Source organism: Aythya ferina (genome assembly GCF_964211825.1).
Source record: "Aythya ferina genome assembly, chromosome: 16".
In the NCBI taxonomy this organism is placed as follows: domain Eukaryota; kingdom Metazoa; phylum Chordata; class Aves; order Anseriformes; family Anatidae; genus Aythya; species Aythya ferina.
The window spans coordinates 6,966,548-6,993,002 of record NC_140315.1 but is presented as its reverse complement, the minus strand read 5'-3'; the positions used below and the strand labels follow the sequence as shown (position 1 = coordinate 6,993,002).

The window sequence follows — 26,455 nt, the reverse complement described above, 5'->3', positions numbered from 1 at the left end:
TAGCAGATTAATGAAGTTCTTTGAAAACTTCAGGAATCTGAAAATGCACAAAGCTTCCGGAACAAAATTTTCCAGATCAGTGTATTTGTACCTTTAGAAATCTAGAAGACAGCACACATTTGTACAACAGCTCATACAGTGCTGGTCAACACCTTACAGCAGCGCTTGTGTAGGTCTTTGTGTCCACTAAATCTAAAGAGTGAAATTAATAAGCAGCCCAGTAAGCACGAACCTGCTATTTAAAATACAGAAGCAATAAAAATTTCGAAATGCCAGATTGCTAGACTGTCAAGGTCAGTTCAATTTGATAACACCTCTTCTCTTTGGTTGTCTTTAAAGGTTAAATTAAAACATTTTAAAGCAATGTGATATGCCTCAAATTGAACAATAATCCTGACTTTCTACTAACACTTGTTTTATACTGGCACAGTTCCATTGCCTCTAATGAAATAATATTAGTTTCTAATACTATAAGAAGAGCCTTGGTGTATATTATTAATTCCATAGCAGCTTGGATAGATGTCCCTACACGGACGTGCATGTCAGCATGAGCTGCCAGCCCTCTCAAGCAGTTGGATGAGCAGCTGTGCTCCTCAAGCCTGCCTGCCCCAGGCTCCCAGGCACAGTGCTCCCGGCTGTCACATTGGTTTCAGCCGCACAAACTGCACCCTCCGTAAAGTACACATTACAATATGGGGTTCAGAAAAGTGACATTTTCATGCAGCACTGTGCAATTTTTGTTACACCATCATTCATTCAACCAGAGGGAGGCTTAACTTGGCAAAGACAATGTGGTTTTGCTGACTGTCAGCTCTGCTCTTTGAGGAACCACCAGGCTGTCTGTCAGAGGGCTGGCTGAGTGGCTTTTATTTTTCCCCCTATACATCATTTCTTTTGATCCCGCAAAGGTTTGAATCATTTTCATATTATTTTCTCAAAACTTTAGATTGATTTTATCTTGTCATAGCGGAAGAGAAATGTAACAACCCTATCCCTGGAGCCCACAGTGCTGTGCTTGGTAGGGAGAAACGTGTTCAGACTGCAACAGGGATGCAGAAAGCCCTGTAATGCTCGTGTTCACTGATGCCTGATAAGATTACACCAGGGGAAAGGAACTGTAGGGAAGGAGTTACACTCAAGAATACCCAGCCTAGCCTAGACTGAAGGAATAGCAAAAAATTAATGGCACAAGAGGCATTGGGCATCAAAGATGTGTTCTGCAGGGCTTTACCCATATACTTGCAACCTGGGATCTGCATGCCCAGGACTGGTCCTGTACCAGGCAGTGCCCAGCAGTCCCTCCATCAGGAACTGGGCTTGGCAAGGGTGAGACAGGTCCTGGAGGAAAACCTAGACTGGAAGTTCTTGTGGGGTTAGGTATGGGATTGAGTCAGAAAGCTTTGTTAATAGAAATCTGGGATATCATGGGGCACTTAAGTGGTAATTAAGATTTCAGTCTACCATGTTAAGAATCAAAATCTCTTTGAGTCTTTGGAGGCTATGGGGTATAGCTATAGGTAATGCACTTATCATCATTTAGCTATGTAGCCTTTGCCTTCATACACTGCTAACAGACAGAACTGAGCTTGTGCTGGAGCTGTGTTTGTTTCATCAATGGTTGATGTAAGACTTATAGGCATGCAGATGTAAAACAACAGATGAACAGAGTACAAGTTTTCTATTAGTCTCACCCCAAGTTGTTTCTTGTGCTGCAACTATACCACACAAATCAAGCATTAAGCAGTTTAAGCTCAACGAAGCATGAGAGAGGGAAATATCATGGCAATTTTTTGTTCAAGAAGTTACTATGAAATACACATTTTTTTTTTTGTAACACAATGAAGACTTTTATTATAAAACTATGGTTGAATATTTATAGAAAATATTTTTATTACAAAACTGGCTGTTACAAAATTGTCTAGAAAGATTCAAATAATGCACAGATTGCTTTACACATACTCAAACATGTAAATGCATGAAAATATATGACAATAACTAACAGAGGAAAACAAACAGGCAAACAAAACCACCCTAGAAGACAACAAATGCTAAGAATTTATATTATTTCAGAATATAACAAAGAAATCATTCACGGATTTGTATATAAACCTTCGCTTGAAACTGCATCATAGGAAAAATACACTTGTGGCCATAATAGTTAATATACAGTATTGCGTATGTAGGGCAGTGACAATTTTAACCTTTAGATATAGAAATACCTGAATATTTAGGTATTGAAATCTCCACCAAAAAAACAACAACAAAAAAAACAACCTGGAAATATTTAGATTCCTTATTTCTTCTGATGCTTTAAACATGCATTTTATATTACTTATCTGCTGAAGGAACTATCCTGTTAGGATAATCATCATTTTATAGTGGCAGAACCCATAGGATTCCAGTGATTCCATTAAAGGATAAGGCCTTGCATACAAAAAATAATAAAAAAAAAAAGATAAGGACTAAGCAAGTTTCTTTACCCTTAAGCTGACTTCTTGAAGCTCTTCAACCCTGAGCTAACAGGAACAGAGCAGTCGTGATTGCTATCCCCCCAGATTTCCTCTATGATACCCACAAACTGGAGATGAGCTTTTTTCAGGCTAGCCTGCTGAACAGTTTGTGTCTGTTATAGTTTTCCTGTGCACTAACAACCATATCTAACACTCTGTAGCTCACAGCAAACTCCGTCCTGCACTAAGCCAGTGTATTTGTGTAGGTATATGAATGTGCAGACTATTTTTCTTTCCTTTTAGCATTGCCAAGTACAGCTGAATTAACCATGTTTTCCAATAAAACATTATAGGAGCTTTTGCTGGTACTGTTTCTGTTGTTTGAGGCATGTGTGTTGCAGTTTCTCCACCAGTTACCACAGGTTTTGGCTTCCCCAGTCAATGTATATTTTGTTCAGGAAAGGCAGCAGTAGAATTCTCATTTGTCAGTTTGCAAGCTGTATTAAAACGAAAAAGAATGTATATTGTGATCTTTTGCAGCACATATGTTTTTTTGTTAAAAGTAATGAAGAATGATGGCATTTAAAAAGTCTCACATTGTGAGAGCATAGAAATACGAGTTTAAGTGAATAGATGATTTTAAATGAGGTTCAAAGAAAAGTCTCATTACTCAGGAGACCGTTATGCCCATACCTTATCGCCTGTGAAACGCGATGGGGAGCTCCCGGCTGGGAATCAGTATTCCTGAATGGAGTGTTTCCACTGGCTTATCATCCGTTGCTACTATTTGGTATTTGCGAATGATCTGAAACACAACCATTTCAGTTAGCATGTTTTAGCTTCCACATCTTCTGATAAGATGAAGTGTAGAACAACCACACATTGTGTAAAAGATGTTATGCGAGGAGTATTTACCCAGCAAAGGGCCAAGTGAAGCTGCAGCTCTGCTAAGCGACGTCCAATGCACATCCGCTTCCCAATGCCAAACGGGACATGAGAAAATGGATTTATTGAGTTCTTCTGAAGCCAGCGCTCTGGTTTAAACTGAGTCCAGCCATTAAAGTATTCTTCATTGGAACCCAAGGCATGGGTATTTATCATTAGTACTGTCTACAAACAAAGCAATAGAGACAGTCTCAACTTAGAATTGGCTTAGAGCTACCAAGTGAATCAGCTTGTTAGTGGAAAAAAAAGCAGCAGTGAAGGCAAGGCATTTTTCTCAGAAGGACTCATGCAATTCTCTGAAAATTAATCCAAACACAGGAAAGGTCATAGCTTCTTCAGAAAATAATTGAAAATTTTGGAAGAAAAAACTTGAAATGGAACACCAAAATATTTTTGGCTAAATAACAGTGCAGGCAGAGATAGTTTTCCCACTTATGAGAATTCTTGTCCTGACTTTCTCACTTAGGTCTGATGCCAAAACCCATACTTCGGCAAAGTCATTCTGGGACTGAAATTTCCAACTAACTTCAATTGTTTATAGCATAGTTAATTGATAAAATATTTTAATAAGCTAAATTAATTGACTTACCCCTTTGGGTAGTACATAATCTCCTAGAACCATTTCTTTGTCAATAGTGCGAGTGGTAAAAGGTACGGATGGTGTTAATCTACAGTGAAAGAAAAAAATGGGTCAGATTTCTAGCATTTTTTCTTCCTATATGTATATTAAGCAACCCTAAATAACAAGGTGCACAAAGTTAGTATGCACTAGCTGGTAAAACTTTGTGGTCATGTTGCTTTCTGCAAGTTATTTGAGAATTTTACCTCATGGATTCTTTCAGACATGCTTTTAGGTAAGGCATATTTTTCAAGTTCTCAGCACTTGGACTCTCATTAGCAGACAAAATACTCTGTATTTCCTGAAGAAGCTTCTGCTGAACATGTGGATTGCGTGAAATGTTGTACAAAGCCCACAGTAAGCTATTGGCCGTCTGAAACAAAACAAAAAGAAATGTAAGGTTTCCAATTAGTGACAGAAAAAAGAAGTTACCAGAAGTTCAAAGACACATTTATAGTTGGCCACTGCCTTACAGTATTTTGTAAACTTAACGGATTAGGAGCCATCCCCCAAGTCATTCTCTAGGAATTTAGGCCACTGAAGCAACTGCAGCATTAGCTCACTCTCAGCTTTTGTGTTGGTTCAATTATGGAAGAAAGCAAGGACGTTAACTTTAAAAATTCTCTACAAGGAAGTTGAATTTACCGTTTCAACTCCAGCAATCTGGAGCTCTGTGATGGCAGCATACAGCTCCTTCTTAGAAAGTTGTCCTCCAGAGTAGATGTCGCACAGAAAATCCTCATGAGGGTTTGCAGAATGTTTTTCCAGCCGACAGTCAATTGAGTGCTTGGCTGAGGAGGGAGTATCAGGAGGTAGTCAATGGAAAACAATAGTTAAAATACTACAAAAAATTAAAAAATACATGGCTCACATGCAGGATTTTGAAAGAGGATACTAACATATGCTCTTTTTTTTCAATAAAAGAGCATTGTGCTGAATAAATAATGGTGTTTTCATTTAGACAAGTAGCCACCAAAACAAAAAACAAAGAAACAAAAACCAACAAAACAAAACACTGTGAACAGAAAGAGTTCCTGTAAGCTGCTGGGAGTTCTCCATTCTAAAATTAGGAAAGGAAATCAGTGATGTGTGAAATGACATACTTAGCAAACAGAAATACGAGTCTGTAAAATTTATTGGCTTGGATTTTCAGAAGAGATCAAGGTGTTAATGAATCAAAGAACTTTTAGTACTTAATTTCCTGAGGGGAAGTGTAAGCTTTCATTTACTATGGGAAGGCAACAATAGATGCCAAATGTTATGCATTTCTTGTATTTAAATATAGCAAACTAGATTTTACTCATCCTTTCTCATCAACACCCCAATTGTTAAAACCAATTCCTAATTAAGGAACTATTCATACCAAGCAAAGGCAACATACTTTTTTTTCTGAACAAAACAGGTTTAAGGTGTCTTTCTTAACAGCCATAGACTAAAAAGCTATAAAACAAGTGCACATGTGGCTGGCATGACTAGAACTCCTGAAGTATCAACTACTCAAATACCTAAGAAAAATATACCCCTCAGCACTACAATCATCTGAATGCCACATCTGAGTGCCAAAGTTTTTCTTAATCTTTAGCTAGAGCTATCACTGTCAAATATATTGACAATATAAGCTTGCTTCATATCTGGAATTAGAGTAATTTCTGCAACCTTGGAGGCTGATTCATTTTAAATAGACAGGAAATGTTATCAAAAAGCCAACCTATACCTTATGATTTAATTTTTTTTTTTTGTTTTAAGACTCAGAATTCTTTTCCAGGTTGCTCAGAAAATCAGTTTTTTCTTTAAGCAAACTGTTACAGGTAAAATTCTTGTTTCTCAACAGCAGCCTACAAGAATCATCCTCTTTCTAACTTGTATACCTTGCTTTAGAGACATTTATACAGTTTCCAGTGATTTATGACAGATTAAACTGGGCTCTGACTTTACTGGTTTCCAAATTTCTGGGGGTTCCCTGTGGACTAGGTATTGCCGCACAAACAGCACTAAGTGAGAAAACAGTGCTCCTGTGCTTGGAATAGGTCTGTAGTTAGCTGCAGGAAAGGTGTCTTAATCTGAGCTGGAAGTAGCAATTAACAGCCATGTAGGGCAGTAACAAATATGAAAAAAGTTAATTCCAACAAGAGGGAAAGAGCAGAAGAAGAAGAAGAAGTTTAAAGAACTAACCGGTTTTAAAGATGTCATCCCACGCTTTAGTATGAGCTTGCCAGACTTTTGTGTTCAGACCCTTGTGAAGCTCCACAGGGGTCACCATCATCATTCCAAAAGTAGCCATCATCTGTGGTGAAGAAAGTTTTTGAAATCTTTAAAATCTATTTGTAATCCGAACAAAATTAGACCGTAAAGTAGGAGGTAATTTTCACCAGGAAAATCCTACCTACCATACTACCTATTTTAGGCACCTGTTCTAGAAATGGACAAGCCACCCTTTGGCAGTGCCTCTCACCCTTGAAAACAAGTAGAGCTAAAAAACTAAGCTAGACCAGATGCCTCTCTTTTAGCTGGGTAAAAATAGGGCTATAACCATCAGAGGCCAAGTTGCAGCAAGATGCACAGCAGCAAATCTGCATAATCCCACACAACTCCGAGTCACCCAACAAACAGCAGCATTGCTCAACAGGTGCCTTGGAGGGAGAGGAAAGTTAACCAACCAACCCGACTACTATATTTCTGGGATTACCGTGCTGTCTACACAACAGTTACCCCTACAGGTTTAGGCACTTCATAAAAGGGACAGTCAGATGCTCAGCACTAGCTCTGCACATTCCAATGTGGCATCAGGTGTACAAGGCTGCCAACACACATGTAACACAGAAGCTTGAGTTTCTTTTTTTCCAGGTGAACAATTTAAACTAGTACCCCCACAGCAGTAGAAAAACTGGTACAGCCCCAGGTAAAGACTCATCCATACCGTTTTTACAGCCTTGATGAAATTCAGACTTTCTTCTTCTACATCCTGCTGTAGGAGACCAAACCTCTTTCCATACAGCACCAGGCAGATACCTGTTGTTAAGCAATATTATTATTCACCCTTTCACTTGTATAATTTAGTGTCCACCATTTATTTTCAGGCAGTGGCTTTGGTTATCCTTCTGAAAAATGTTCTCTGTCCTATAATAAACACCTGTGAGAACAGCACTCCAAAATACCTTCTGCACATTTGCCCCATTCCCGGGGCACTTTCCTCACAAATAGAATTCACCACTGATCTTCACACATGAGCAGCAGACCATTCTGCCAAACAGGGATGGCATATTTCGAAAATAAGCTATTGGTCAACCCTACTGACAAGAACCAAGTTGCAGGAAAAGAGGGGCTGAAGAGCCTGTCTAGTCCAGCATCTCCTAGTTCTTTCCACAGCCAGAAACCACTTACTAACACTGGCAGCATCCCACAGCCCACCCGTTCCCACTCACTTTTAAATATAGTATTTTTCTGAGCCGTTGCTTCCTATTTTTCACTTTCCAAAAGCAGCCATCACCACTGACAGTGGAGAGGAGGGGAAAAATACCAACCAAACAAAACACTACGCACACTTTTAGGAACTCATTACACGAGTTGCCAGATGAGCCAGCCACAAGCAGGCAGATCTGGCAGAGCTCACTCAGTTAAGCACTTCTCCTGACCACCCTTCCTTGTAGAAACCACTGCTGCAGCTTGTCCTGCCCTGTCACTCCTGGCAGGAAGCTCCTTAGCAAAGTCTGAGAGGTTTCTGAAGATGAAGGCTTCTGTCCAGTGCTTCTCAATCTCAATGCAAAACATTTTAATTAGGATTTTCCAATACTTGTCTACAATGAAGACTTCCTCACTGTTATTGGATCCTTTCATTGATCTTGTGCTGCTGACAGTTAAATATCAGACAGAAGTGGTCATGGGCTACCTGATCTCACTCTGGAGAAATGCACTGTGATACCCCCAAGTTTTGGATTTAAACCACTATTAATGTTTGAAATTTCTTACAAGCCACATAGGTAACTGGCCAGAACTGAAGAGTTTGTGTAACAGCTAATGATTTTTACATATATTAATGATCCCCTGGCTTTTCTGCAACATAATTTCCATGATACTTTAGTTTATAGTTTGGAAATAGTTAGCTTACAGTCATCACTAATTAGACTTCAATTGAAATGTCACTGCAGGTACAAAATGCATACTGTTCTCAGGCAAAAAAAAAAAAAAAGACTTACTTTCAAATGACCATTTGTTGAATTCCGAATATACATCTTCCATTTGTCCATTGTGGTTACAAACTTCATCTATTCTATACATGAAGTCCTCCAGGACCTTCAAGTGGTGGAGAGAAAAGAGAAAGGAAAAAAAAAAAAAAAGATAACACCAATAGATAAAAATCCTATTTAATTAACATTTCAACTGTGCCTTAAACAGATAGCAATCTTGCATAAAATACATGTAGAATATTTATGTTTCCTGTTCCTTTAACAGTATTGTTTACCGCTGTGTTAATGTAGGTTTGGATTTACACTGCTGATGCTATTACTGTCTGTACTTCTGTGAACTGAGCTTTCTTCCACAAGAACAAAATGCTTCAGTCTGATACTGGGATAATGCTGGAGCTTCACAATTAAAAAACAAAAAACAAAAAACAAACAAAAAAAAGCAAACAAACAAACAAACAAAAAACACTTAAACTGTTTCTCACACTCAGTGAAGAATGTGGAGATTAAAGAGGGAGGTGAGGTGTTCTCCTGCCTGGCAGGAGGAACCCAAAAATGAAGAGGTAAAGGCAAAAAACACTGAATGCATGAAAAGTAAGCAAAGCCCCTGTTTGCAAGAGCCCATATCATTGTGGAATAATCTTACTATTCTGTGGAGGTGGTGAGTCTCAGCTATAAATTTGTGTGGTCTCACATTTGGTCAGACCCGATAATAAGTTTGCACTCATTATTCCCCGGGGGATTTCAGAGCATTCATTCATGGTTTTATCACTGCAGACCAGATGAGCAGCAGCCCAGGTGAACCAGGCCGCTCGGTCTGCTTTGTTTTTCCCTAAGTTTCCAGGACCGTGGGGGGACAGAAGGAATGTGTCAGCACCTCATTGATCGTGGAGTCCAGTTTCACAACTTCGCTGGGCTTCATTAATTTCTTCTGGAAGGCACTTCTCACCCTCTGCCAGTCCTTTCCTTCCCTAGGAGGAAAAGGCTGAATTAATTCCCTGGCTGAATTAAAAACGGCCAGGCTGAAAAGACAGAGAGATGATGCTTTAAAAAGAAGAAGGAAAAAAAAGCAAGACGGATTAGAAGACACCCCCGCAGCATGTGCAACAAGGCATCCCCGGCAGCACCTTCACCGCAGCCACAGGCAGAGGAGACCTGGGTGGGTCCCGGTCCCTGCGGAGTTTTGGGGGGAGTCCCGGTCCCTGCCCGCCCCGAAATGAACCCCTCCACCACTCACAGGATCAGCAGCCCGTAGCCCTCGTCGCGATAGTCCCGATAGGCTTTCCAGGGCTTGATCTCCAGGCGCTGGGGGCAGGAGCTCTCCCGGCGGTATAGGGCTTCCAGGAGGCAGGGGGCTGCGATGTGAACCGAGTCGAAAGCCCCCAGCTTCATGCGGAAAATCTTCCCGAAGCGCCTGTGGTACTCGGCCTGGGGGGCGCAGAAGAGACCATCACCCCCAAACCCTAAACACGGTGAGTGCGGGGCGCTCCCCAGAGCCCTGCCGCAGCATCCCCATCCCCAGCATCCCCATCTCCCCCATCCCCATCTCCCCCATCCCTCCCTCCTCCTCACCAGCGTCTCATGCTGCCTCTTGAGCCCCCCCTTCCAGAGGACATCGGGCAGGCTGCCCATCAGGGGCCAGCTGGGGGGTCCGGGCAGGGCGGCCAGGGGGTGCCCGCGGCCCCGCAGGGCGCACAGGGAGGAGGCTGCCCGAGGCTTCCCGGCGGCGAGGCCGCAGGTGAAGGCGGGATGCCGGAGAAGGATGCTGCGGGCTCCCATCGCGGAGGTGACAGCCTCCCCATCCGCCTCTATGTATTTATAGAGCGGCGGGGAGGCTCGCTGGACTTTCATCGGGGGCCAATGGGAGCCCTGGGTGGGGTGAGGTGGGGCCGGCTGCCGGGGCTCGGCCCGGTACGGGGAGGCTGCGGGGCAAGGGGTTCAAGCAGGGGTGAGGCGAGGCAGAGGGCGCCGAGCCAGCGCCGCCACCCGTGGGGGTCCCCGGGGGCTCTGCCGTGGTCCCCCGGGGGTCCCCGGCCCCGCGGTTCTGCGGGGAGCGCCGCAGGTAGCGGCCCCCCCGCTGCTCGGAGAAGCTGCCTGCACGGCTCCTGAACCGGCTTCTGTCTCTGGCTTGGGGATTTGGGAACTTCTATTTATTTATTTATTTGTTTTTCCCGGTGCAAAGTGGTCGGAGTGCATCTGCAGGAGGAGGGAGGGGGCTGTGGTGCTCGCAGCGCAGCGCGCAGGTGACCGACCACTTTTGTTTTCCTTCAGATTCTGCGCTCTGAAATGATGGACTGAAAAGAGAAGGGACCGAGGAACAGCAAGTTTTGGCAGTTGGGCTGCTCCTGCCCCATCTGGCTGACTAACCACCCACTTATGAAAAGGGCATGCGAGTGAATCACCTGAGAAGGCAAAATTCCCTTCGCTGTTAGTGTTGGCAGCCCTTAAATTCTGACAAAAAATAATAATATAATAAAAAAAAAAAAACATTTATTGCCACAAGTCTCTTAACTGGAATTTGCACAGTAACCCTCGGACACAGCCAAAGGGTTTCAAGCTGAGTGAAGGCAGAAGAGGGGCTGGCACAGATAAAGCAGCCCAGGACATCTGTGCTTAGCTCTCTGTCCTCTCCCTGCAGGAGAAGTCAGACAGGCTGTGGATCTTGCTGCAAGACAGAGCTACCTGTAAACTGGAGAATGTCCAGGAAACACAGGTATGCTACTGTGAGCACTCACTCTACTCCTGCCCCACACTACCTTTTCCATCTTGTTCCAGTGGCATTTTGTGACTCAGCTCCTAATCTCCTTTGTTTAAGTGTCTGATGGCAAGATGTGGAGTGTGCAGATGAATGTGTTAGACACAGGACAAGCAGAGAAACATACAGAAGGTGGGCTTGGCACTGAATCTGAGACCCAGAAAGGCACATCTCAAAGTCAAATTAATAACAACTAAAAGACAAAGGTGGCAGTGATCAACACATGTACAGAAGTGTGACATCTCACTGAAGAGAGTTTCCCTGATTTTTCTACATCCTTTCCCTTCCTAGTGATTTTCTTCTGTGGAATCATACCACATAGTCCACAAGGTCATAGCATTTCTAGGTGGGCTTTAAGATTAAAGCTGGTTCAAGCTGATTCAAAGCTGGTTCATTTTATGGGAAATATCCCAACAAGAAGTTGTTATTTTTGTGATTTGTTTTTTCTGAACCGGTTCCACTAAAAGCACATCTTGCCTGTCCTTGTCAACTGAGTGCAATTCAGACTTGGTTCAATGATAAGTTCTTCTGAGAAACCAGATGAGAAGAGACAATCTGTGTGCTCTGTGGACACCTGTCTATTTAAGGAATCCAAACGAACCCACGTGAAGGGTCACAGCTTAGTGACTGTGAAATGATCTCTTTAGAGGAGTCTGGAATAGACAAGTCAAGACTAAACTGGGCACAGGTCAATTTTTCCATGTTTCTCACTGCTATGAGGAAGAAACCACCCTGTTAATACGAAATCTGTTCTATTAAGCTGTTTTAAAATTACTGAATGGAAAAGGTTTTATTTAACTTCTGTGGTCGTGATGTAACTCTCTGGCAGGGAAGCTAGTGTATCTGCAGCTCAGTTAGGCCTCAGTTAGGAGCTGAGAGAGCTAATGATTGCCTCAATTTCTGGTAAAGTGCAGTTCTAAGGGCATTTGCAGCCTTTGCTTCTTCCTCCCCTCCCTTTTAAAAGATCTCAAAAACAAGCCTTTAATTTTCAGTGAGATATTTCATGTGACCTTTAGAACATATCAAGGGTACTTTTAACAGTAAATCAACACCAGTTAGCAAGGTTCTTGAGATGAATTTTGGGGCCATATCCTCATGGCATGATGTAACCCCACTGAAGTATCTGTAACAGTGAGGATGTCACCATGTTCCACAGATGTCTACCCAATATTTGCTAATAATTCTAATAGCTAGAGCCAGCTGTGATTGAAAAGCTCCCTTACATTTTACAGTGTGGCAAGGAGTATTTCTAGGTCAAAGAGCAGAAAATATCTGAAGATCAAAACTAAATAGGGAGAGGGTGAGATTTGATTTCTAAAGTGCCAGATATCAGGAGAGAATGTTCCTTGAGAAATGATCTGCTAGCGTGATGCTTCTGTAGAGAACCTGACATGGATCCTTGTAGAGGTACAGAAAGGCTATATGTTTTTTGGCACTTAAAATATTTAATTGGTACCTGAAGTCCAATTTTTAGAGGTGCTTCCAAAGCAGAAGTAACTGCTAGTCCTACCTTTTGGGAAACAACAGTAAAATATTCTTTAAATGTAGCATGGAATTTCCATCAAGCTAAGAATTTCTCACTGGGATGTAGAGACTGAGGTGTGATTGCAAATCCCATGGAAACGAAACAGCTTGACTTCAAACACATTGTAAAACTTGTCAAAAGCATGGAGCTAGTGCAAAGTGAAACGACTGCTCTTCATTTAATATGTTTCAAATATACTAAATATCACCAAAATAATCTGTCAGTGTCCAAGAGCTGTGGATTGGTAGTGGATCTCTTTCCTTAATACCTGTAATTCCTGTTGGTTTGTTTTGTGACATATTACACAATTCCTGTCTCCTGACCTCTACTCTTTTTCCCTGTTGGAATAAGCTTTTTGCTATTTTGACCCTAAAAATGCTTCCAAAGTCTCCTGTGCTTTTTAAAATGCTACAACTTAAGTGTCATAAGAGAACGGGTAGACTACAAAGGGAGAATCTCTGTCATAGGGAAGGTATTTCACAATGCTGGGGAAGATACGTTGATTGCAACTTGTAAACTCTAGTGGAAAAACAGTGTTGTTATTCCAGTTTTTCTGCTCATGTTTGTTTATACACTTCTAAATCTGTGCCTCTTTCCATCTGAGGATCTTAGAGTTTTGTAAATACTGATGAATTTAACCTCAGTTTAGGAAATGGGAAAGTACAGTAATTCCCATTCTACAGAAGAGAAACTGAAATGAAATAGAAAATCAAGACCTCAAATTTACTATATAGATTCTCAATGTAAAATGAAAGCAAAAGAAACTGATATTTTTTGCTCAAACATAGTTTTATAACACTAAAGTCTTCTAATTTCATTACATTGTAGATGACTACACCTACAAGAGGACAATAGAAGTGTGGAAAAATAGGCCTGCCAAGCAAACTGAGAACATGATAATCCTCAGAGTGGGATCCAGAAAAGGAGATGAATAGCTCAAACTCCACAAGCCAAGGAATCTTCTAGCTGGCCATGACCTGTTTGAAATATCTACCTCTGCAATAAACATGGCGACATTCAACTGTGGAAGGAGTTTCTAATTAGTAAGTACATTGTTCAAGAAAATTAAGAGATTTATTGACTTAAATTAAGCACACTTAATGTTTACTTTACCAAAAAATAAGTTTATTGAAACCCAAGAAATTGAGGTCCATGGCAAGATGTTCTGATAGTCAGCTTGGAAATACTGAGGACATAATTGGCTTTTCCCTTTTCCTTTGATAACTAGAACCACTCTCTAGTTTTCATTTTCTTGTCTCTTTTAGCAGTTTTGTCCTCCTTGAGCAGGGAAAGGAATTGTAGCAAAGGATTTATGCATTAGGATACTGTGATGATCAGTTGATGCTCCAGACTGAATTTTTCTCTTTGGACAGAGCTGACAGAAGTCTAGAAGTTTTCTTCACCTTCTACACAGCCCTGTAGAGAGACATATCTCAGTTTAAGAAGCAGTAGAATGTAGCATTCTGTCAGATTTTATTTTTCAGATCATATGGTTCATGTTCAAGAAGTAGGAATTTCACTAGTGGATATTGTGCCAGGGAAGTTGATACAGGAAATCCTGGTTTCTTTTTACTGGTCTTCAATACCCCCAGGGGCACAATGAAGGAATCCAGTGTGAACTGAACCCCCCAGGACAGCTCAGAACTTCCTGAGTAATAACTGCTGGTGGATTCCTTCATACCATACTAGTTTAAGACAAGTCCCGCTGTTTCTCTCAGTCTTGTTTCTCCCACATGTTCATAACCCATCTTTCTCTTGTTGACTCCCATCCTACCCTTCTCCATTCTGATACTATTGACAATCTTAATGCATCTCCCTATATTTTATATTTGTCTGAGTGAGTATGAATGTTTTTTTTTTTTTTTTTTTTTTTTTTTTTTTTACTTGCAAAACGATGTATATTTATGGCTCTAAAAATAACTGGCAATTTATTGCTGATGTTATTAGCATAGCATGATGTTATGCATAGAACAACTTAGAGGACAGAAAAAGGTATAAGGTATAACGTAAATAGTATTTTCCTTACCACTGAAACAGAGTGACTTATCCTCTTTCATGCTTCCTAATGATCCATAATATGTAAGCACTGTGCACTTAGGTTTAGTCTATACTGTAACATTTCACTTTAGCAGTATCAGCAAAAGCCTATAGATTATGCAGAGATAATACAGATTCCATAAATTACCATTTTTTCCCCCTGTGGTATTGTTAGTGACTTTAGGTGATGTATCTGAGAAATCAGGCTAACTTGCATCCACCTGAGGTTAGACCTGCAGAGAGTCCTGTGTAAATACATAGTATCTAGATGGAGATTTATGAATAGATCTTCAAGCCATAGAGGGCCCTGGGAAGTATTAGGAGAGATTGTGAAAGATACTGCCTAAAATCTACAGAAGAATTTTAGTGGTTAAGTTTTGCCCAAGATTCAGGCCAAAGGAGTCTTTTAAATTGTGCCACTTCACGTGGAGATGTGGAGTGCTAGATCTGTATACTGCTCAAAATGTAGATCCTCAGGCATCCCCAGTTCAAAAGGCACCTAAATTCTATAAGTATTTAAGTTTCCAGTTGTAAAAATCCCTAACAGCTTGCATGGTTAATGAGATGAATGTAAGCAGCTATCTGCATCCTGAGACAGTAATTCTTAGTGATTTCTCCCCATTGGGAAATAAATTTTAGCTCTGCTTCCAGAAACAGTGTACTTAAGAGCAATCGTGTATATTTGCTCTTAATTTTTATGTGCATTTGTACATGTGATTGCACAAGTGAGGGTGTATTTAGTCTTTTGCTAATGTATTTTACAGGTGTGTGTTGTGCTGTTGCCCTGTTCACATGCAGTTAGTGTGGGCAAAGTAGCACTTGTGCTGTGGTACTGAAAAGCTACAAAAACAATTTGAGTTCCAGTGGTCCTGATTCTACAATGTAAGTAAGTAATCCAAAACTATTTGCCAAAAACATGGAAAGCTTTCAAAAGCAGGAAATGTTGAGGATCCCGAGTATCCCTTTAATTCAAACAACACTTGAAATCTAAAATAATGATCTATACTTATGAACTGAAGCTTTTAGTTGCTGTGTCACAGTCTTAACTGCCTGGAAAAAATGTTATATGACTTCTTGAGAGAATTTGCTGAGTTGATTATACAAACACTTGAATCAAATACAAACTCATGCAATTTACTGGATTTGTTGACTAAGCCTGTAACATTTGCACAGATTACTCTTTTTCTTTCGCTCCGATGCATGTGTTTCTGCTGAAATAAACCTGACATCATATCAAGTCTTTTGAAAGCAAAATCTTACTACTTGCTAAGACTTTGAAGGCTCTATTTCTGATTTTCAAGTTTCTATTTCTATGATATGCTATGAGACAGTTTAACAAAGAAAAGTATTGTTCCTGCACATTAATCTCATTTATTTAAATATACATATTTATTTAATTATTTATCTTATTGTTCCTGAACTGGCATGTTATAGAATTTCATAAAGCATAATTATGTTAATATAGACTGTCATGTTATTTTTGCTTTACGTCATATTATATTTCTAGAATTAGAGTTTCATAAATAACAATATCTGGTCTCTAAATTCCCCTGAAATACCAAGATAATAGGTGATGCTCTCATGAGGTTAACATCTTGAACTCTTGTCAAAATGCAGGAATGGTTTAGGAGGTTGTGTCAGTACTATCTCTCCTGTGAGCCAGTTCTGAACTCAAAGTCCCAACCTGCTGTTAGCAGCTTTTTTGTTGTTTGCTGCTAATGCCTTCTGAATGATATTCGGTGGCTATTTGCAAGTCTTCAGAGGGGAGGAGTGCCAGTTATTGGTGTTATAATCATCTTGCCTAGGATTACAGTTTCGTAGTAATATCTGGTCACTAAATTTTCAAAAAAATGGTGAATATAATAGAGATTTTACACATATATATTTATATGTATATATTTATATATACATATATATATTTACCAACTATTATGGAGAACTGCTTTGTTTCATCTAGGGGAACAATCTGGGGCAACAATCCTGCCTGGGTCCTTTAGAGTATTTTCTGATGAAAGACCTAATAGATATGTAAAAGATACTATTAATCCAGCAGTACATTTCTAAGATCACAAAGAAATGAGTTTGAACTTTAACAAGTGAACTGGTGTGAGCCAAGTGCATTTTGCTTCCTTCGTCTTTATTAGAGCCATAAGAAAATATGAAATCTCTATCTCCCTTTACCATTAGTCAACCAAAAGGCACTTGGGCTATGCTTCACTGAACTCAATACCCTCTGGGCCACATCCTGGTTACTCTTATTCATTGCTTTTGCAGGGATTAGAGCAGACTGCATCTGCTCATCAGATAAAGCCTTTGCCTGAAATCCTACTGTTTATTTCAGTTCAAATGCCTGGCCACAGTCCTCTGTAGCGAAGAGTCAAGTTTCCTCATGTGTATGACTACTGAATGCAACTCTTGCCCTTGGGAAAACACTTAATGTATTTATTGCTGTCTTTGGTAAAGTATCAGATGAGGACATCTGATATTAGGAACATTCTTTTCCAAAACTCCACTGTAATTCTGCCAAAAAAAAAAAAAAAAAAAGGAAAGAAAAAAAGGAAAGAAAAAAAGACAAACTTGTGCAGATTAAAAAATAATGAATATCAATACAGACTGGATACACTACTGATAGATCTGAGTTTAGAGCCATTTTCCAGATTCAGTGACAAATACATTTTTAATATGGTAAAAGAAAAGAATCCTACAGTGTCATGGTTAAGAAGGGAACTGGACTTTATTCCTTCTTATGTGTGTTCTTCCATGAAACATAGTGACCATAGAAACTGGCACTGACAGTGCTGCCCTTAAAACTGTTTTTACCTGTACAGCTGTGGATGAAGACCTAATTTCAGGTACTTTGTGAGCAGTCCTTATTGGAGATGAACCACTGAATTTAAACAACTGAACAAACAAGACTGATATCTCAGCTGTAGGACCTGCATAGCCATGAGGGACTTCCAGCACAGGCCATTAAAAGTACCTGGTAAACTGAGAGATGTTCCACCATCAGAAACATTTTTGGAATGAGATGGATTATAGACTAACAGAAATACATAGCCAATCTTTTGGACTCTGGTATATTCCCCGTTGATATCAAGATTCCAAGTAGTGGTGAGGAAGGCAGGGTTGCAGAGAGAGCCCTCTATCAGCCGTATACCTTTTATTTTAAATCACCATGAGGCAACAACTGTTCTGCTGAGCCGGAATTATGAGATTATAAAGTGCCATGTTTATTGCATGGTACATGTCCTACATGTCCTTTCCAGGTAGGTGGAATAAGGTCTTCTACTGAGCTTCACCAGAAAGGGATTTCCCAGCAAAGGGGAATCTCTGGCTTCTATCTCTGGCAGAAAGAGCCAGCAGAAACTCCCCTCAGTTTAATGGGTCCAGCTGATGCTGCGGAAACTCTCTATAAAGCACTACAGTGAGGGCAAAGAGAAATATCCTTTACAGAAGGTGAAGCTCAATTTCCCTTTATTTATACTGGCCCCTTTATTTATAATGACCCAATTAAAATAGTACAACATTGTGTGGCTTTTGCTAGTAGTGATTGATTTTATAAAGGCTACATCTATACAAACCAACCGTTTAATCTCTATTGTGTTTTCTCATATCTAATACAACTTGTATTAACAAACATTGTTGATGTGTGGGTGTTTCAAGATGCTCAAACACAGAGAAGAGCTCTTCAGGGAAACTTCAGGAAAAAGGGTAAAGAGTTTAGGAATTCAAGTCAATTAGGCAGCAAAGATCATGGGAAGACTATTCCACTGAGCCATATTGCAGAAGGCTACAGCAAGTGACATGAAGGGGAAACATGAACAAGAACTCCAGAGAGGTCGTAAGATGACAGGTGTGGAGGTTATACACCATAGAAGGCATCCCACCAAAGTGCAAGGTGAAGCTAACTGTGCTCACAACAACAATGAAGACCAGCACAAGAAAGGACAAGTACTTTTATGCAACTGAAAGAGAAATGAGGTCACAAGGTTCAATGAGTTTATCTTACTCCACCACTAGATGTTTGCACTCGTGCACTGTTTTCACTTTTATTTACATAAGAAAGGTCTACAGTAAGTTACTCTTGGCAACATGCTCACACCACAAATCTTGCCTGAGCATGTGGGAGAAAAAGATTTATTTTCAAAGCCTTCAAGTCATCAAATTCTTATGAAATCCACTCCTTTTCTCTTGAAGGAAATTACATTGGCTTGGACCTAATGTGCATTATTCACTTCATCCACCCGTGGAAACAATCATGGTTTAGATTACATCCTTTCATAGTAGGATCTTTAAAAAGAGAGAAGATATCTGACTTAGGGAAGAGTAGAATGGCCAGAGAAGAGAGATGAGAGTTGATTCTTTGAGAAAAAGAGAAATATATGAATTAGGATTATGTTTTCTCATAAGATAAATTATTGTTAACATAGTTCTCCAGGGAGAACTTTTGTGATTAATTATTCTTTTTCAGTGGGAAACAAGTAAAAATTATGCACCAAAAAAAAGTACAAAAGTCAGCTTGAAGGCCCCTCAAAATACTTTTTTGTTTGTTTGTTTTCAACTAGTCTGCAACAGGAGTTTTGAAAGGAATGATAATTCTGAACTGACAACTTTTTAACTAAGTATTCAAAAGAGATTATTTTGATAGCACTGGAAGTTTCTCCCTCAAGTGATTTTTAAGCTAGAAGGCTACTGCACTCTTTCCCACAAGTAGTACTGACCTCCTTACATTTACTCAGCAAAAAGCAGTTACTGAAATAGAGGTCCCAAACCAGCTCCACTCTAGCATGAAGCTGAACACTGTTGGTGTCAGCCCATGGTAAACAGGAACCCAAACTTTCCATTCTTGCATGCTGGCAGTAGGGTTGCTATAGTGTTCCCATCTCTGATGGACAAAGCCAAAGCTGAAGGAGTTAGTGGTGTTAGTATACACGCTAAGACTTGAATGGAGCATGCCGTATTTCAATTCTTCATAATAAGGCCCAATTGCAGGAAATTGTGTTTATCCTTATGGCCCCCAGTACAAGAAAGACATAGACCTGTTAGAGCAGGTCCAGAGGAGGGCCACAAGGAGTATCAGAGAGCTGGAGTACTTCTATGAAGACAGGCTGAGGGAATTGGTGGTGTTCAGCCTGGAGAAGAGAAGGCTCTGGGGAGACATTACAGAGACCTTCCAGTACCTAAAAGGGGCCTACAGGAAAGGTGGGGAGAGACTCTATCAGAAAGCATAGTAACAGGACAAAGCATAAGGGCTTTAGACTAAAACAGGGTAGATTTGATTTCCATACTAGGAAGATATTCTTACTATGAGGGTGGAGAGGCACTGGAACAGGTTGCCCAGAGAAGCCATGGATGTTCCATCCCTGGAAGTGTTCAAGACCAGGTTGGTTCAAGGCCAACCACATCTAGCAAAAGACATCTCTGCCCATGGCAGGGGGGTTGGAGTTGGATGATCTTTAAGGTCCCTTCCAACCCAAAACATTCTGTGGAATAGGTTGCCCAGGGAAGTGGTCCAGTCACCAACTCTGGAGGTCTTTAAAAGACGTTTAGATATGGTGATATGTTTTAGTGGAGGACTTGTTAGTGTTAGGTCAGAGGTTGCGCTAGATGGTGTTGGAGGTCTCTGTCAACCTAGATGATTCTGTGATTCTGTGATCCTGTGATCCTATAAAATATACACCCATTTTTCTGTTGGGTATTGTCTTCTATTTTCTTCATGGATCTCATTTTGAATGGATTTTAAAGAGCTGTTGGGGAGCAAGGATTCTCCAGTAGGACTGAATTCTTCCTCAGCAATGGGTTCTAATAAAATCAAATGATAGTACCCTGTTCCTATACTTCTGTTCCTATACTTCTCCTGTTCCTATGCTTCTCATTAAAACGGCCATTGGATAACATATATCATGAGTTGTTTATAATTCAAGCACAAGAAAGGAGGTAGAAGATGTGAATTTGGATGCCACCAGGCAACAGGGAAGTGTACACCAGTCTCCCTTATCAGGGATAAGTGTTCTAAGAACAAGACCTGCGTGCAATCAGGCTATTATGCTTCTTAAAGCATAGCTTGAGAAAGAAAGGTTATAGATTTTGCCTTCAGGAAATGGTTTTGATCTTTGTACTCCAAACTGATGGAGGCAATTCTCAGCAGCTCTGAGAAAAGGTTCAGCAGTTTTGGCTGCCTGGGACTGAATGTGCTGACCTCAGACATCTCCTTGCTCACAACACTGTCTGGCTTTCTTTGTGACACTTCAAACTCTCCCCAGAAATTGCTCAGAGATCCATAGACTCTAACCCAAATTTCTGAAGTCCTTTCTAAAGCCAGGCACCTTAAAAGCACCCCTTTCAGGGCCTTTACTCTCTGTACCCAGGTGCTTTCTTTGTATCTGACTTGAATGGATTTCAACTGCAACTCACAGGAACGCATAGCAGAAAGATGAATCACAGCAGAACACCTGAAGATATTTTTGAAGACCTTTCTAAATCTCACACTGCAGGATTGTTGCCTTCCACACCTGACAACAGTGTTATCACTCAGAAATCTCTGTAGCTGATGTGTATTTAAATTTCTGAAGCCTCCGGTACCTGGGTACCAGAGATACTGATCTCTTTTTTTTTTTTTTTTTTTTTTTTTTCAGAAAGGCCTTGTCAGGCTGAAACAGGGCCAATCACTGAGCCTCAACGAGTCTTGTCTGAGCCACTCAGCCACTGTTTCCAATACCAGAGGTTATGACAGCCTCCATCAGTGCAAATTCTTTAGATCTTGTCAGTGTAGAGCTCTCCCTGTGGATAACAACCACATGCACCCATTCACCGGGGCTCTGGGCTTTTGGATCACGGGCCGCCCTTGTACTGGCTGCGGCTGAGGATCAGGAACGTGCTGGTGCCAGCACTCTCCCCCGCAGTTGTGAAATGTTATGATTATCCCATTTTTTTGTTGTTTCGTAGCTGCGAGAGAAGCTAAATAAACTCAAGCATGTGGAGGCAATTATACCGTGCAAACGCCAGTTTCTGTTTAGAAACAGCCAACGAGCCAGTTCAGCTTAAGAAAATATAAATACATATTTATTGCTGCTTAAAAAGTCCCTCCTTAAAGACTTGAACTCGAAGGCCTCTTCCAGCAAGGGGCAGCGGGGTTGGCTGCGGGGAGCGGGCCGGCGGCCCCCGGCGCCCTCTCACGGCTCCCCCTGGCGGCAGCGCCGTGGCCATGCCCCGGCCCCGGCCTTGGTTCCTCGTCAGCTCCCCTCGCCGTGCTGCGGGACGTACCAAGTGCCGAGCGGAGGGAGGATTGAGCGTTGCCGTGCTCTGTCTACGGGCATCCGGCTGGCTGTGAGGGCTGTAGAGGAGGGTGTGAAGCTCCAAGCTCCGTCGTTTCGCCGCTGTCGGGCGGTTTTCTCGTTTTAACTCGCTTTGCCGGCCGCCGCGCCTCTCCTCTGCGGGAAGGGTGAGTGGTGCAGCCCCCCAAGATGGCCGCCACCATGAAGAAGGCGGTGAGTGGAGTTGGGCTGTGTGGGATCCGTTCTCGGACCCTTTGCGGCATTCTAGGGGGTCTCCGGCTCCGGCTCGGGGCTGTGGTGGCCGGGGGGCTCTGTCCCCGGGCACGGCGGGGGCTTGTAGGCACGGGTTAGGCCTTCCTGGCGGCTGGGGGCCCGGCGTTGTTAGCGCAGCGCTGTGGGAGTCATCAGTCGTGGTGTTGAATGTGCAAGTGTGGGTCTGGTTACGCGAGATGGGGCCCGTGCTCGTGCGGGGTGTTGTGAGGTGGTAACAGGCTTTACCCCCTTTAAATGGGGGTCACCCTACTGGTACCGTTTCTGTGGGCCGAGAGCCTGTGTGAGGCCCGGTTCTGCGGGTGTGAAGGCTCCCATAGCCAGTTTCCATGGCTTTGAAGTTCCCCCATAGCAGCTCACAGCTAACTAGTTAACATAAAGCGATGCTGCTGACAGATTTACACAGATAGGCTACATTGTGTATGGCAGTGACCTTGGAGAAATGTGTGCAGATGAGCATAGAGAGCTGTCAGGGTCACGGCCTTTAGCATTAGAATGCTGTAGATAGTTGGGGATTGAATTGCATGTAGCTACTAGCTCTGTCTGGCTTAAATGTGAATATTGCTGATGTCCTTGTGGAGGCCTTTTAAGGAATCGTGTATAAGCAGAATGTAGTAGCTGTAAGATTTATTCTTCACAAACTTAGCAGGAACAGTCTTGTAGTAAGATTAAATTTAATGTAAGTCTTCATTTGGATCTAATCTTTGCAGGCTGCTGAAGATGTCAATGTTACTTTTGAAGATCAACAGAAAATAAACAAGTTTGCAAGAAATACTAGCAGGATCACTGAGCTGAAAGAAGAAATAGAAGTTAAAAAGGTATACTTGCTTTAAAAGTAGAAATAATAAATTGACATTTTTTATCCTACTATGTTTTCTGTTCTTTAGCAAAATTAAAAAAAAAATCCTTCATGACTGCATATCAGATACAAGTGAAATTTGTTTTCTTTATCTCCCTTTTCTTGATGGTTAATTTTTCTATTAATGAGAGTTAACTATTGTCACAATTCCATTGAATTTAATATTTATTCTAAATTATATCTCCAGAACTACTTTATTAAATGTACCAATACACTGGCAGGTGGGATTTTTGTCCAAAGTGCAGATTTACCCAGTTCAACTGATAGCACGACAGTGCATCCGTTGAAATAACTAATGTAGGACAAAGTGGTCAACTTTCTCCTGTCTTGACAAATAGAAACAACTTCAGAATTTGGAAGATGCCTGTGATGACATCATGATGCTTGATGATGGTGATTCACTTCTGATACCGTACCAAATTGGAGATGTCTTCATTAGCCATTCCCAAGAAGAGACACAAGAGATGCTGGAGGAGGCAAAGGTTTGTCAGCACAGAAGGAATGTCCTTTACTGTAGTGGCCACTGTAGTGTGGTAAACACTGCAATGGGATGTTCATCCCTTGAGCAACTTTTATTAAATATGATATCATATAATACCACATGTTATTTTCCTTCCAAATCTGGAGCCTGTTAAATCAGCAACAAGATTCAACGAAGAAATCTTTTGATGGTTTAGCTTTGTGTCTTTTCTTGCTCTTGACAAGCAATCTGTTTAGGTCAGGGATAACTGAGCTGAGTGTTTTTTTTGTTTTTTTTTTTTTTTTTTTTTTTTTAAATACCTGATTTGTTGATGTCCTGTAATGGTTCATCAATACCCAAATGCCATGATGCGATTTCATCCCAGAGCAATTACTAATAACTTATCATAGTTACTGTTAAATACATATGAATTTGCATCTTCCAACACAAAGTTCTGTCTCATAGCTAGTCTACAAAATCTCGTGTAACTTAGAATCTCTTTCTTGAAACGTTCTATGAACATATAATCGTTCACCTGTACAGTTCTTAAAATATGGTGTATTTATGTTTGATATATGATTTTGGGAAGGGGGACATGCAGGAACAGTAATTCATAATTGGACTGTCAGTATACCAAGTCATATTAAGTTTTGTTTGGCTCTCTAGTAAGGCTTACAGTGTGTCTTGACAAAAGATTGGTAAAGAGGTACCTTTTAATCATTTATATATTGCTGGCAAATATGACTTTGCTTGCTCTACATAAGAAGATGATTTTTTTTTTCTTTTTCAGAAAAGTTTACAAGAAGAAATTGAAGCATTAGAATCTCGAGTGGAATCAATTCAGAGAGTGTTATCTGACCTGAAAGTTCAGCTTTATGCAAAGTTTGGAAATAACATAAATCTTGAGGCTGAGGACAGTTAAAGGTTCTTTAACTATATCATAAACCTTTTCCTTGTTTTATTAAATATTTTGATAGCTCTTCTCTTCCAATAACATTTTTAAAAATTCTACTTCTTTTTTTAACTTTCCTGTCTTGGGTTCCACCTATTTAATGAGAGCTTTCATATTTTGGTTATTGCAGTTATTTATTTGTTCAGGAGAGCATTAGCTTCATACTGTTGATAAAGCACCAAGAATGGAATATATGCATTGTTTATTAAAGTAATAAAATCAGGCACATATTGTAGTTTCCTTGGTCTTGTTTTTCAGCTAATGAAAATACTTGAAAAATATAAAAACAATGGAAATGGGTAATTGTTGATTTGCACTGTATTGACTTTGTTTCTCTGTAATATTTAGGGCATGATTTCAAATTCAGCTGTGATGCTGCTTAACCTAGTCCGAGCAGTTCTACTGGAAATACTAAATCTATCCTTTGTCTTTCAATCTTAGCTCAAATGTTTTGAGGCCAAAGAATAAACTGGATAAGGGAATCAAGCACAGCCCTGGGCTGTTTTGTTTTTCCAAGAAAGATCAGTGCCTCGGTCATTTCACAGACAGCTGCATAAACCCTATTAGCTCACTGCACAACGTCACAAGTTGACAGGGGAGGAAGGAGGGCTCTTTAAAGCTCGTGTTGGTATTGAAGAAATACTTTTTGGAACCACAGTCTTATTCAGTCATTTACTACTGTATATTTGGGAACAACAAAAGATGTAAGTCAGAATGGTGAGTCTTAACCTCTTTAAATTTTCCTCAACAATCATTTTCTAAATCCATGTTTATATACTGAATTAGTGCTGGAATTTTTCATAGATGCTGTTGCTATGTCAGCACCAATCCCTGGAATTATGCCTCCATCACTGTGTGGAGTTGAATGTAATCTTTAAATGCAATCTTTAAATGCCTTTAATTGTTCACTTCTTAAATTCTTTAAAAAATTCTCACTTTAATTGTCTCACTGTAATTCTGCTTATAGTCTTTTGTCCACTTTATATTAATATATTGTTCCATGTACATTTCTGTTTGTTATGACTTTGTTTTTTAACAATTAACTTTTAGCATATTTAAATAATCTTTTTAATCTATTCTCTAAAACACTGTGGACAGAGAAAAATTCAGGTAGCCAAATATTAATCTACTATCATTCTTTTTAATATAAAGGCTCAGAGTATGAGGTGTATTTTTATAAAGTGATTAATTCCTACTTATGTCTCAGTTGTGTAGTAGCTCTTTTTCAACTGTGAACATTGGAGAAAAAACAACACTTTTGGTTTTCTACTGCTGAAATAGTTCTTTGAACTAAGGAATGATACAGAACTTTGTTTTCAGTACGCCTGAGAAAGGATCTCACCGATGCAGTTATTTCCAGATTACAGCATTGTAATGCACGTGGTTGTTTATGTAAGATCATAAATGTTTCAGATCAATTTTAGCACAGCAATTAGTGAAGATGGTATTCAGCAGAGAGGATCTAATACTCCAACACAAGCACTTGTATTACATACGATATAAATCACCTGAAGGCTGTAAGTCTAGGAAGCCGAGCTAATGTTCTGTTTAGCCCCGGCACTTCCTAACTTTCTTTTCAATAGCATTCCAACAGTTCATACACTTCTGCTGCTGGATGTGTGTACAAATACCTGGGCTGTAACTACAGATTTCTAACTTTGATTTTGAACTGATGCCAGTTCTAATTCAAGCCTATGCCTTAGCAAAGAGGTTATGTTGTCATTGTTGTTAGTTTCACCCCCCTCAGCCCCCTTCCTTCCTTTACAAGTGACTACTTATGCTATTCTTCTAGGTAAAATGGATTTATGGTAACCGTGGCAACTCTGCTGCTTTATCTGCCAGCCAGCATTTGGAGCAAAACAAGTGTGTTAGACCTTCAAGGAGATACAGTTGTTCCTGTACATAACTTCTGAACCTCTGCAGTTTTCTGAGTTAGGCAGGAGTTTGGCATTGATCAACTTGGAGCAGTTCTCGATTGACCCAGAGCTGTTATTTTGGATGCTAACATGAGAAGAAGGTCACCAGTTATTTAATAGCAACTGATAGGAGTATTGTGAATTTAGGTGGCTTAAGTCTGCCTTATTCTGCTTTCTCGAGTGTAGCTCTTAGTCCAAAACTCTTTCAGGAA

The 26,455-nt window shown here is 40.6% G+C and overlaps 2 protein-coding genes across 2 annotated transcripts; one reads left to right on the top strand and one right to left on the bottom strand.

Moving 5' to 3' along the window:
- Window positions 1-1,907: 1,907 nt before the first annotated feature.
- CYP24A1 (cytochrome P450 family 24 subfamily A member 1) lies at window positions 1,908-9,944 on the bottom strand. Its single transcript, XM_084538518.1, has 12 exons — window positions 9,768-9,944; window positions 9,433-9,623; window positions 9,073-9,166; window positions 8,208-8,304; window positions 6,932-7,023; window positions 6,187-6,298; window positions 4,660-4,805; window positions 4,221-4,387; window positions 3,985-4,063; window positions 3,366-3,560; window positions 3,144-3,255; window positions 1,908-2,947 (listed from the first exon to the last, which is right to left on the bottom strand). Exons 1-11 carry the CDS (start codon window positions 9,825-9,827, stop codon window positions 3,145-3,147), a joined length of 1,344 nt encoding a protein of 447 aa, XP_084394644.1. The 5' UTR covers window positions 9,828-9,944; the 3' UTR covers window positions 1,908-2,947; window position 3,144.
- An 11,771-nt stretch (window positions 9,945-21,715) lies between these two features.
- On the top strand, window positions 21,716-24,562 carry PFDN4 (prefoldin subunit 4). Its single transcript, XM_084537592.1, has 4 exons — window positions 21,716-21,999; window positions 22,767-22,874; window positions 23,254-23,397; window positions 24,166-24,562. Exons 1-4 carry the CDS (start codon window positions 21,976-21,978, stop codon window positions 24,295-24,297), a joined length of 408 nt encoding a protein of 135 aa, XP_084393718.1. The 5' UTR covers window positions 21,716-21,975; the 3' UTR covers window positions 24,298-24,562.
- The last annotated feature ends 1,893 nt before the right edge of the window (window positions 24,563-26,455 follow it).